The sequence below is a fragment of the Bactrocera neohumeralis genome, chromosome 4, assembly GCF_024586455.1.
Source record: "Bactrocera neohumeralis isolate Rockhampton chromosome 4, APGP_CSIRO_Bneo_wtdbg2-racon-allhic-juicebox.fasta_v2, whole genome shotgun sequence".
NCBI classification, from domain to species: Eukaryota; Metazoa; Arthropoda; class Insecta; order Diptera; family Tephritidae; genus Bactrocera; species Bactrocera neohumeralis.
In genome coordinates this window covers 20,263,639-20,277,548 of record NC_065921.1, presented here as the reverse complement: position 1 = coordinate 20,277,548, position 13,910 = coordinate 20,263,639, and the positions used below count along the sequence as shown (strand labels likewise).

The window sequence follows — 13,910 nt, the reverse complement described above, 5'->3', positions numbered from 1 at the left end:
CGAGTGCTGCTTAAAGTAATAATATAATCTCCGAAAAATTGTTCAGATCGGATTACTATAGCATATAGCTTCCATACAAACTGAACACATACTTACTAAAAGAAATGCACCTGTGAAGGATATATTAGCTTCGGTGCAGCCGAAGTTAACGTTTTCTCTTGTTTTCATATAATTTGCGACCTTTTTGTTTCATTCTCGAGCAACTCGATGGAGGTTTTAATACGAATGTTGCTCTTTAGCTGGTCATTGAAAGAAATTATGGGGATTCAAATCTAGATAGCTGCGTGCTGTAAGTCTCACATTTTTGACGTCAGAAGTTCAGTGAAATTTTGTTGTTGAAACTAAATAATTGAATTCGTTTGTTTGATGTGCCAATCCTTATTGTTGAAGCCAATAAGTATCAAGACTGTTTTCACGCCTTTTAAGTCAGAAAGTCAAAGATATATGTATAATACATTAGTATCGAATTCCATTTAATTTTTTGTACTATTTTAAAAAAAATTATGGTTTTGTTACATATATTAAAAATGTCACCTATTAATCAAGTAAAGGCATTTTATAGATCTTGAAAAGTTTTTTGTTGTGGTTTGAGACAGTCTCAATTCTTGAAAACGCCTTGGAATCGACAAATTGCGGTCTTCAGCAAAAGTTGCCTGAACGGTAGCAATATTTAAATTACTTCGAGCGATTCTTTATCTTATTGGCACTTGAACATTGTGTTAAGAAAATGTACGCTTGACTCAACAATTCGGTGTACCATAAAATGGCAAAAGAGCAAGAGAAGTTGCAATTAGAGAACTATTACGACACGTACCAAAAATCGTCCAACTCAATGTCCTTCAATCATTTTTGCAGAAATATAGACCAATGATTCGTTCTGCTTATAAAGCACACCAAAAAGTGACTTTCTGAACATGTAAAGGCCTCTCAACAATAGCTTGTCGGTATAAGCCAAATGTTAACCAAATATTTTCTACCAAAAGTCAGCTTCATCTCTGAACAAAATTTTCTTGTGAAAGTCGGGATCGGTGACCGTCTATCGGTAACCGCAAACCAAGATCTTTCCGCAAGTTCTTCCATAAAGTGAATGGCGGATGAATACATCTTCTTGAATGCTCTCTCGTTTTTATACCAAGTATTTGCCTACGCCATCTGGTCTAATTTGTCTAGGTAAAACACTAACCTATGTTCATATTTTGACAAATACTTTTATATCAACGTGCTTGTCTTAATTTCTAATCTATTTATATTTATGTACTCGTTATAGGTATCAATCAGGATGAAGCTCCTTCCGAAACAATTATTTTCCTAATCTTAACTGAAAAAGAGGTCATATCTAACCAAAAATGGCAGTAAAGAACAGTCAACAATGACAATGATGTGGAAACAACACTTTCGGAGCTTTAATCGATATTCCTGTCATTCAAAATCAAGGACTTATGGTACAATCTGGCGATTAAATGCTTTACACAGAAAGCAGCATAAACCGAAATGTGTGGAAGTTTTAAGATTTATTGAAGATTTTATTTATAAATGTAGTTATAAAAATCAATCTTGATACAAAAGTCGAAGAATGTCGAATACTTACGCAGTTGACCAGATAATAATTATGTGAAAACTCTGATTAACCAGTTTCGATTATAACTATATGTACATAGAGATTAAATTCGTATGTTTTTCGGACACACGAATTGATTTGAATAAGCGAAAAAGCCAATTAAATTTTGAACCTAATTAGGTAGGGATATTCTGTGTATTGTCATCCATTCTCATAATAATTCTAAAACAACATTTTTTGTTTATAAAAGGATCGGAGTTTATTAATATTTTGAGAAAGGCTTTGTACGAGCATAATGTCAAACAAAAATGTAAATGAAAGTCACGCAAATTTAATAGAATTAAAATTTGAAAAAATAATAATAATATAAAAAGAAAATAATGTTACTTGTTGTATTGGAAAAATGATGTGTAAGTAGTACTCGCTCGTTTGTTTTATGATCTTTTTCAGAAACAGTTCCAAAATCAATGCAGCATTCCATCGAAGGCAGAAGCAGAAGCGTGATCAAGAGCCACCGAATCATACCACTGATAGGGTTTATTCTGCACAAAAATGTGCCCCTTGAATAATTAATATTTTTTTCAGCAGAAATAACTTTGAGTAATAAACAATTTTCTTTGTAAACTCCCTGAGCTTTCATTCATATCATCAAATATCAATAAAATGTGCATACTTACAACTTTATCCCAAAATTAGTTCAAATTATTCCAATGGTTACAATTTCCAATCATTCCCATAATTACATTTTATACATTTCATAAAAATATAGTTGTTGTTGTTATTTTTTATAAATAACCATTTAAAAAAATGCATTTTGTTGTTATTTTTATTTTTATTATGCTCAATTTCATTAATTTCCGCCAAAATGCCTCTGCAATAACCAAAATCGCTGTTTCCCATACCCAGCATGCGTACTGTACCGCCGCAGCGAAATTTCTCTGGTCGCACTGTGGAAATCGCAAAAAATTCCAAATTTCAATGCGGCGCATTACACCAGGCACCCAGAACGGCCCAGTAGGTGGCTGCAGCGCAAGTTTCTGTTCACACGTGTCACCCTGTTTCACATACGCTTAGCGGAGACACAATGTACGCACTTAGCGGAGACACAAGCCGTGATGACAGTGGAAGCTAAAGTACAGTGCTATAAAAACTGTGTAACAGTGCGCTTAACCAGAGTATGTTAGTAACATTCTCTGATTTAATAGCATAAGCAGAGGATGTTAATAAACATTTATTTGATTTTAGCGCACATTTGAAGCTATGCAAATGCAATGAAATGTGAACATTATTGTTTTTTTTATATATCTTTTAATTTTTTAAGGTTTTTTTTATGAATTTGAACTTTTGTTTAATTATTTCTCATTTGTCTTTTTATTTTATCTCAATTGTTGATTTTTCTTTTTTTTATATTTTCCATTCTTTTTTGATGTTTTCTTAAATTTTTTCTTTCATTACACTTAAGAAAATTAATTTTCTCTATTTTTAAATTGTATTCTTAGTTAGAATGTTAAACATTAATTTTTTTAATTTATATTTTCTTACTTTTTTACTTTTCTTTATTTTCCTACTTATTTACATATTATATATGTAATAAGAAAACTATAAATGAGTAGGAAATTAAAAAAATTAAAGAGAAGTTAAAAACTAAGAAAACATTAATTAAAAACATTAATATTTAACATCTTATTCTTTACTGTTTTAAATTGTTTTAATTTTCCTTAATTTTTTTTTTATTTGAAAATTAAAAAATGAAGAACAAAATACAAAAAAAAAATTAAAATTTAAGAAAAATAAATGAATTAAGAAAAATTCAAATAATTAAGAAAATACATTTTTTTTCTATTTTTTATAATGTTTTCTTAAACTTTTAAATTTTTTTCTTCAATTTTTGAATATTTTTTTTAATTTTTTATTTCTTTTATAGTTTTTTCTTATTATTTTCTTATATGTAAAAAATAAGAAATATTATAAATAAGTAAGGAATATAAAAAAAAAATACAGAAAGTTAAATAATTAAGAAAACATATTAATATTACAAAAAAAAAATAATAATTAAATTTTTTAATTTTTGATAATGTTTTTTTAATTGCTTTAATTTTCCCTAAATTTTTATTTGCTTTAATTTCTTCTTAATTAAAAAAATTAAGACAATTATCTTCTTAATTAAAAAAAATTTAAAAAATTAAGGAATATTTTAAAAATTAAGGAAAATTTTAAAGGCTAAGACAATTTTGAAAAATTAAGAAATCGAAAAAATAAGATGTGTTTATTAATTTTTGAAAAGTTTTAACTTTTCTTAACTTTTTTTAATTTGTTATTTTTTTCTTAATTTTTTTTTTTTTAATTTTTTAAATTATTTTGTTTAATCTTCTTTAACATTTTGCATTTGTCTTTATTTTGTTTTTAATTTGTAAATTTTATAAATTTTTAAATTTTCTTTAATTAATTTCTTCTTCATTAAAAAAAATTTAAGAAAATTTTATTTGCTTTAATTTCTTCTTTATTTTTAATACAAAAATTAAGAAAAATAAAAAAATTAGGAAAAATTTATAAAATTAAGAAAAATTTTAAAAATTAAGGAAAGTTTTAAAAAATTAAGCAAAAAAAATTAACTGTTTTTAATGTTTTTTGAAAAGTTTTAAATTTCCTTAAATTTTTTTAATTTGTTATTTTTTATTTTTATTTATTTATTATTTTTTATTTTTATTTAAATTTTGTTTTAATTATTTTTTTTAATTTTCTTTAGCATTTTTTATTTTTATATATTTTCCTTTTAATTTTTCTTATTTTGCTAATTTTTTTAATTTTCTTTAATTTTTTATATATGTATGTATGTAGATTTAATCTTTAATTGCATATGTTAACATTTTTGCATTTGCATATTGCTTCAAATATGTTCAGTTCTAGTAAACCTTTTACATATAATATTAAAAAACACATTTTGAACAATTCGCTAAATATGTTTATAAATATTTAAGTTTCATCGGAATTACAAAACTTCTTAAAAATGCATAAACTTCAGTATAATCGACATTTCGTATTACATTTTAAATATTACATAATAAATTGAGTAGTTCATATATACGTGTATATACTGTAAAAATGTGCGCGCCAAACATTTTTTCGCTAACGTTGCATTAAATGTGGGCAGACAGACTACCGAGATGCGGTCGATTTCGATATTTTATATATTTCTAGTTATTTTTATAGATTTTTTGTTATTTTTATATAATTTTTGTTTTATTTTTTTTTTAATTTTCGTTTCAATACAATAATAATTAATAATTTTTTAATTTTTTTCCACTAAAAAGCGCTGGAAAATTATGTGTTTCATAAAAACACAAAATAGAAAAATCAAAAAATCTAAAATGACGTAAATATACATACACATATATATATATATATATATATATGTATGTTCTACCGAATATTAATGCACAATAGACGCCGCAAAGCCGCTGCTTAAAGTTAAATAAGATACTTAAATGTCTGCATTAAAATAACTTAATATACGAAATGTACAAATGCGAGCGAGTGTAAATATATAATATATAATTTTCGTAAAAATATATTTTTTTAATATATAATAATTAAGTAAGCATTAGAAATATACTGTAAGCATATTGGCGTTCAACAGTCAACAAGGTAAAAATATTTTTTGTTATTAAATATAATTTTGTATTTTAATATTTTAAGTAGATATATTTTTGTATGGAAAAATGTAAGTGCTATGGTTATTTATGTATGTATGTATGTGAAATATGTGCATGCGCGTAAAACACTAAGAATCTGTCGTTCAACTATTTATGGCAAACAAAGCGCGCAAGTCTACAAAATCTAAGTACAGCGCACGCTCCGCGCCGCCTTACTTATTGAAATTATCGATTTGCTGCAGCACCCAACTACGCGACGCCGCCGCGCTCATGTGCGGCGGGCAGATGACAACATGCGCAGGCTTGCCAGCAAAGCATTGCGCCTCGGCGCCAATTAAGGGTGACGGCGCTGGCAATTCCTTGCGCGGCGACGCCACTTTACTGATGTTGACGCGCGGTATGCCAGTTGGCTTGGGCGGCACCTCGGGGTTGCTGCGATTGCGCGCTGGTGGAGGCGGCGGTGGTGGACTGCTCGGACGCTTAATGCCGTCGCTGGACTCATAATCCGCGCGCTTCTCATTATCATCACTATAAATGGCCGAGTCACGGAAGTCATTCTCCAGACAAGCCTCCACGTTGTCTTCATACACGAAATCAGAGTTGCTGGCATCGCTGCTTAGCGTTGAGCTGGCGGCGCGCTTCTGATCGCAAACGCTATCATTGGAAGAGGTGAGCGAGAAGACGGAATCGCGTTGCAGCGATGCATCGGAGCTGGTGTTGACGTTGACGGTGAAGAGTGTACGCGGATCGGCGTAGTCCACGTGTGCCATGCGCTCGCCCACCGCTTCACTGCCCTGCCGGTGCAGTATGCTTTGACGACACATTTCAGTTACGTCGGAGACGCGTCGCTCGGGCGGTTTGTTGGAGCGTCCAAAACTGAGCGCGATATTATCGATGGATTTGCGCGCACGCGGCAATAAAGAATTGTGCGATGAGGATATATTCTCATGCGACGATTTGCTGCCCATGCCGATGGCGGTGTGTGCGCTGGTGCTAAATAAACGCTTCATTAAATTCTTTGGTATTGGGCGCGCGTAGATAGCTTCACTGTGCGAATTGCTGGTGTTGTTGGAGATCATTGAAATATTGCTAGCTGAAGCGCACTCAACATTGATGACTGTATTCTGACTGTCGCGTTTAAGCGTGCAGGTCGAGGAAGACGTGGAAGAGCCAGAGCTGTCGCGTTGATCCAGCGGCGGCACTTCAATTGGTTCGCGACGCAGTTGCGCCTCACCGCTGCTAGCACGCTCTGCCAGCATTTCGTTGCCAACTTTTTGCAGCGCGCCTTCTGGCGAGTAAACTAGTGTGACATAATCCGATTCTGGACGCGGCGTTGGTGGTGATTTGCGCTCGCGTGTCTTGCACTGCTGCGTTGATACTGAACGACCTAGCACCGGCGAGAATTTATACGGCACGTGTACATTGCGCAGCAGTGACTCGTAAATAGGCTCCACATCGTCTTCTTCGTCTGGCGTGGCTTGGCGCGTATCGTTAGCAGCTGGCTCACACTCAGACTCGAGTGGCGGCGGTGAGCGCGATGGCGGGCGCGGCGGCAACTCATTGAGCAGCGGATAGTCTGGCGACTCAGGACTGCCCGGCGCGCTACCGCTGCCACTACCACCGCTACCACCCTGCTCTGAGCGTTTGCGTTGCTGTTTCTTCTTCGCTATGCGCTCGAACTCCTTATTCTGTTTCAATAGATCCAATATTATATCTGCGTCCTTCTTCTTCAACGTTGTCAACAGCTCCTCGCATTGCTTCTCCAGCTGCATTTGTATGCTGTCAAGATTCTGCGTAACCGTCTTTGCATCTTTCTGCGCGCTACTGCTGTCAACCGCTTGTTTCTCTTCTAGTAGATTTTCTGTCGACTCGGTTATCTTTAGCTCAGTTTTGGGCGCATCATCGAATTCACTCAAATCCATGTAGAACTTGGAGGTTTCCTTTGTTTTGCCAGTGCGTTGCTTCTTCAACGTGGCAATGCGTTTGGGTATCGTCTTGTGGTTGTATTGCTTCACCTCAATTGACTTGCTTGATTTGGATTTGCGTGCATCGAGATTGGTATTGCTACCGTGCAGCGACTCGTTCTCCTCATCTAAATCTTCACACTGGAAACTAATGCGCGGCACCGACTTGCTGCGCTCCTTCAGCGCCTTCAAACCGAATAGCGGTGACTTGGGCGAAGCGCATGCGCTGCGTCGTTGATCACGCATTATGCAGCTGGTCAGCTCCTCCTTCGCAGTGGCATTTTGTTTCACCTCCTTGCCGCTGCCGCTATCCGCGTTATCAGACTTCACAGCGCTTGCCTCATCGGCTTTGCCTTTATTCTTAATGACCGCGGCGAGTTTGTGCAACGCAGGCAACATGTTATCATCGATGCTGTTGGTGCGTGCCAGCGGTTTGCCCTCTTTCGCTACCGCTAACTCATTTTCAGTTGTTGTAGTTGTTGGTATTTCACGTGCTGCGTTTTCGGCGAGTTCATTGAAGCTATCAAAGGATGTGGAATTGGTGACGGTCTTCCGTTTGAATTTCGAACATTTGCGTATCTCGCTGCGTCGGTACTGATTGCGTCGCTCCAAGTAAACGGGCGTTGTCGAAGTCGAGTGCAGACTCCACTTCCAGGTATTCTTGTCCGGTGTGCGGTCTGCAAGCAAGAAAGTAAGCACATTTAGTTTCTTATTTTCTTTAGTTATTTCAAATGAAAACTTGCTGTAAATAATAGAATTTATAAAAGCAGTCCGTGTGGCATACACAAAAATGTGGCACAAACATTTTGTGCTTGCTGTTGCAGCAGCAATGGAAATTTGCTTTAGATTTTGTGCAATGACGAATTAATATGTGTGTGGTGTTGTCGCTGCACAGACGCAAACAAGTCAACAGTGAAACGCGTAGATGAGATTCATTTACATATGTATATACAAAGATGAGTGGCAATAATAGTAACCCCAACACTAATGGATTTTCTTACTACCGGAACTGAGTTGATAATTTTACTATTTTATAAGTCCTTATGGTAAAATGGTGTTTTTTCAATTGGTAGATTTAGTTTTGGGTACTTATATCCCACGCAGGGAGAGTAGAAACGGACTTGCTATTGGTCCATCTTGGAAAACTTGCCCTGAAGTAATGCGAAAGCGGCCCCAGGACAGGAAAAATTCAGTAGAAGAAGAGAGGAGAGTTTTGGTGGGTTCACCACTCACGTAGGATGACGATCCTTATATGGCACGAAGACATTTAAAACCCTACTATGGCTAAAAAAAAGTGTTTATAAGACTTGAGCTTCATCAAATGATTCGTGGGTAAAGCTATAGCTTCATGCTATAAAAGCACTAAAGGTTGTTCCTCGATGGTCGGCTTAGGAAACGTTATTCTACATAGTTTTCTGTTTCATTTCCGGCAGCTTTTAAATCCTAAAGTTGAGTAACGAGGTTTTCAAACAAAAGTAGACAGATAGGGACAGCAAACGAAGCCATATTTTTTCCCGCTTATCATGTCATTTCATCATGGAACGATATACGATCCAACAACAAGTCGAAATTATTAAAATTTACTGCCGAAATTCGGAGTCAGTGGCCTCAACTTTAAGAGCGCTAAGTCCAATTTATGGTCGTCATAATCGTCCTGTCAGCTGAACAATTGAGCGATTAGTGGAAAAATTTGAATCCACAGGCACAGTACAAAATGTTTTCGTGTCAGTGAGACAAAGAAGTGTCTGTGGTGTCGAGAATGTTGGTACGGCTAGCGCATCAATTGAGGAAGACGCAAATCAGTCTCTCACACGTCGTTCTCAAGCGTTGGGCATCTCTGTAACGTCGTTGTGGCGAATTTTGCGAAAAGATTTTGGCCTACATCTTTAAAAAGTCGAATTGACGCAAGAACTGAATCCGGTTGACCACCAGAATTTATGATAACCGCATATTTCTGGCCCGAATTGGATGATGTGGACTTGGTTAATATATGGTTCTGTGGTTCCAACAGAACGGCACCACAAGCCACACAGCGAATGTCACAATCGATTATTTGAAAACCATGTTTGGTGAACGTGTTATCTAACGAAATGGCCTCGTCAATTGGTCGCCTCGGTCGTGCGATTTGATGCCGTTATACTATTTCCTGTAGAGCTACGTGAAGTATATGGTCTACGCCAATAAGCCAGCGACGATTGATGAACTTCGCTCGGAAAGCTAAATTGCAGCAGTATCGGCCGATTTATGCTTTGGAAACCATCGAAAATTGGGTTCAGCGTCTGGACTTTTGCAAGCGTGGTGACCATGCGAAAGGAATTGAGTTCCATACATAATGGCATCGTATGTACTTTCAGAGGAATAAAAAAATTCATTGATATCCCAAACTGTTTTCGCGTTATTATTGAAGAACATGTAACTAAGTGTTGACAGGTTTTAAAATTTTTCAAAAAAATGTATTTGCCATTTCGAACGAGCAAGGGGTGTGACGACTACAAGAAATATTTTTCACAAAATTTCCTGGGAATAGAAAACATAAATAGGTTTGCACTGCGATCTAAGGCCTATTGCGCACTCCCCTCTTTCACATTGAGGAGGCATGATCCCCATTCGGATGTATAGATCCAAGGGCTTTATAACTGTGTCTGCAGGGCATTTGTCCAATGCGGAGTCGCATTGCGGCCGGGTGCCGGACCCAGAGTACGGCAGAGGTTTTAGGTCGGTCTCGAACCCGACCAAGGCGGCTAGGGAGTCCCACCCTACCAATTGGAACCAAAGTACAGTACAGGGTCATGCACTCATGCTTTGAGGCGCTGATCAACGCACTGTATTGATCTACGTGCTTCTGGCAGAAAGCACCGTGAGTTTGGGCCTTCGTAGGCAGGTAATTCACGTAAAACACAACGGACTCTGTGTCTACAGATTACCATTCATTCTAGAATCTGGTGATCAGGAATATTAGAATTTTTTTTTTAATTATTAATCACGAAATAATTACTTATATTTTTGAATGTTACAAGAGATACTAAAAATAATTTATGGATAAAAAAAGTTACCCCAAAAACTGTGTCTGAAATATTTTTTCTAAGCAGGATGATTTCGTAACCTGCTGTAATAATTTCCTTAATTATGGCATTGGGTCTTCAGAATGAAATTAACCTATTAACTATTAACCTTAGAAATAAAGGATGGATCGGAGGATTCATTCAAGAAAGCACCGCTTGGATACCCACGATTTATCAGTGGCCCAACTTCATCAGCTGTTCATTTTTGTAAATTTTATTTTTTTATTTTTTGATTTCTTCCTGTATTCTTGAACTAGAATATCCCCTTAAGACTTTTTGGTTGATAATAAAACGAATGTAAAAAACAGACTACTTAATTAATTCGCAAAGAGCGAATAATTATTTTATAAAGCGTTCCACAACAAAACCAATAATACTTGTATAATAATCAGCTTCCCATCGGCAATAAGTACGAATTTACATATCAAAGATACATGCATTAAATTTCAACACTAAACCAGCGTATGCCGTCTTCTCTCAACAATAAAACTAAGTATATGTAAACCATATGCAAAAAACACTAGATGAATTCATGATTAATCGCAGCTACAACTTATGGTGCTTTGATGTGGTGAATTACGGTGATTAGTTTTGAAAGCGATGACTGATTGTTAGTAGCAGTGTGCGCTACAAAACTCAGTAAGTATATTTGTATATACATATGTATGTATGTATATATACGTGATAGTTAAGCAAGCAACAGCAATAAATAACACCAATAACAACAAGCTAATTGATTCAATTTGTGTACTTACTACTTTCGTGTTTAACCCACTCACGGCCGATTTAACGAGTATTTTTGTTTGTTTGTTTGTTACGATATAAACAAAATTTTTACTACGTTTCTAAACTTTCGTATTAAATTGTTAGTTACTGTGGTGCGCATGTTCTAAAATTTTACTATTTAAATAAGCGGAATAAAAATATTTGTAGAAATGGAAACGAAAACGGAAGCATTAGCGTTGGCCAGGACAAGCAGCGCAGTTTATAACTATATGTTTAGCTGTTCGCAGTTGTTGTAAGTCTTTTGGGAGTTTGGTAGTGTTTTAAGTTTGATTGAATTTTTTTTTTTCAATTTCTAACACTTTGTTCTCAATTTTTATTAATTTTTAGTTCAATTAGTTTTTTATTTTATTGTCATATTTTTTTAATTTATATAATTTTATTTTAATAATTTATTTTTAATTTTTATTATTTTTTCATTATTTCTTTGAATTTTTATTTTAATGAATTTGTTTTTAATTTTTATAAAATATTTGTTAATTTGTATAAGTTTTTTTATTGTTATTAATTTTTTCTTAATTTTTGTATTATAATTTTCATTTTATTTAATTATTTTTTTTTAATTTTAGTATTATATTTTTAAAATTTTATTTAATTTATTTGAAACTCTTATAATTTTTGTAATTATAAATTTTATCTTATTTTTATTTAACTCTATTATTATATTATTTGAATTCTATTAATTTCACTTTATAATTTTTAATCTTTGAGTTTTAAATCTTATTATATTTTCAATTTGTTATTCATTTTTTTAATATTAATTATTTTGCTTACATTTTTTAATATTTTGTTAATTCTTGCTATTGATTTTTTCTTAACTTTTATAAATTTCCTTTTAATTTTTTTTTTTTAACTTTATTATTACATATTTTTTAATTTTTCTGTAATTTTTATATTCTTTTAAGTTTTTTTTTGATTTTTTCTTAATTTTTATAAATTTATTTTTAACTTTTATTATTAGTTTTTAATTTTATTATTATATTTCTTTCAATTTTAAATAACTTCACTATAATTTTTGTACTTTTTTGTTATTATTATTATTTTTTATAAATGTCTTCTTAATTTTGATTAATTTCTCTTTAATTTTCATATTTTTTTAGTTGTTATTAATTTTTACAATTTTTTTTCAACTTTTATTATTATTTTTAACATTTTTATAATTATTTTTTTTATTTTCATTAAATTCCCTTTAATGTTTTCTTAATTTATATTATTTTTTTTTTAATTTTGAATAATTTTATTTAATTTTTATTAGTTGTTTTGTGTAGATGTTATTAATTTTTTTTAATAATTTTGTATATTTTTTCGAAGTTGCATAATTACTTAGATTTTTATTGTTTTATTATTGTAGAAGCGTGCCATGTAAGCTAAACGCCCTTATTCCACTGTAAAAGGAGGGAGAAACAAAAAAACTTGTTTGGGTAAAAACGTAAAAATGGGAAAATGTTAGTTACTATATACAGGATAATGTTAAGTGATTACATTTTATGCTAACTTCTTATGTTAAGGACAAACACAATACAAATAAATGGTAAATATGTGAAAATAAATGAAATTATATTTTAAAATGTTTAAATTATGATATGTGTTTAAGACAGACAATTTAATTTCGTTTTATTTAATTTATTTTTGACAAAACGATTTTTCGAAATTCAAGTTTTGAGTTTTTTGAAAGTATAGTGAGTGAACACTTTGACACTTTGTATATAATATATACACTGAATTAGGTATCTGTATGTATAATAGGGCGACTATTAACTTCCAAGTTTATTTTTGTTTTGAAAACGTCAGGCTGAAATTTCAGTTTTTGTCCCAAAAAAAGGGTCCAACGTAAAAAAGCTCTTTATTTTCAAGTTAAATATAGTACCAGAAGGAGGCCTTATAATATCAGAAGATAAAGAGGCTCGAAAGTTATCATTTTATATTAATTAGCGATTAATAATTTCAATAAAAATAAATGAAGTTTTGCTGTCATAAAAGCTTTGACGAAGAAAAAAATAAACGGAAGATTTAAGACACAAACCTGCAGGCAAATCAATAATAAGGTAAGAAATAGCGAGCAAATGGATAAGAAAAAATATAACATAAAATATTTGGGCTTCAGGTTAGGATAAAAAAAGTAGTGAAACAATGTAGTCTTATGGTGTGGGTCTGCTTTCAATGGCAAGTACTATACATCAGATACTAAAATTATGGATAAATTCGGTTACAAAATATCATACGCTAACTTGTAATTTATGACAATAAAGATATGCCACTTTTGAGGAGCTTCCAACAAACAACGATTCTGTCACTGTTACTAACAATAAAGCTAAAATAGCCAAATTCACTCAGGATGAATTCGTTAAGCACCCATACTGACTGTGTAAAAATGATTGAAATCGGAAAATAATACCCCCGCTCCCTCCTCAAACAACGCTGCTGTTAAAAACTACTAAAAGTGCTATAAATCAACAACTAAATACGCCAGAGACATTCAATTTTTCCACTTAAATGACATTGGAGAGATTTATGGGAGCCGGCGAGCCTAAAATCACATATCTGCCTTTAAAGTAACTTTAAAGTAACATTGTCCGGGTGACTTGAACCAGATGATTGGTGATTGTATGTGAGGTACTTTATGAAACCCAGAGAGCATTTTTTTGTATGTGGCATGTTAATAGTATGCAATACTAGAAAAAAAGATAAAATCGGGCGATATTACCCCAACTCCCATATATGGGACAACTCCCATATATATTGTATGTGTATACATAAAATTGCTTAAATTACGATCCTCTGGTTGACGTTTTATACATTAAAGTATATCCCTGCCTTTGATTCTTGCAAGTTGTAACAATATAGAAAGTTCAATTGCTCCCGAACTTAGCCATTCCTTACTTGTTTACTT

General features: G+C 33.0%; 1 protein-coding gene across 2 annotated transcripts in view; it reads right to left on the bottom strand.

Annotated features, from left to right (window-relative positions):
- Positions 1 to 4,497: 4,497 nt before the first annotated feature.
- Positions 4,498 to 13,910, bottom strand: part of LOC126757611 (uncharacterized) — a 245,923-nt gene continuing 236,510 nt past the window's right edge. For both annotated transcript variants that reach the window (XM_050471637.1, XM_050471638.1), the window contains one exon: positions 4,498 to 7,852. In XM_050471637.1, the coding sequence (XP_050327594.1) occupies positions 5,424 to 7,852 (2,429 nt within the window). In that variant the 3' untranslated portion in view covers positions 4,498 to 5,423. The remainder of the gene's footprint in view (positions 7,853 to 13,910) is intronic.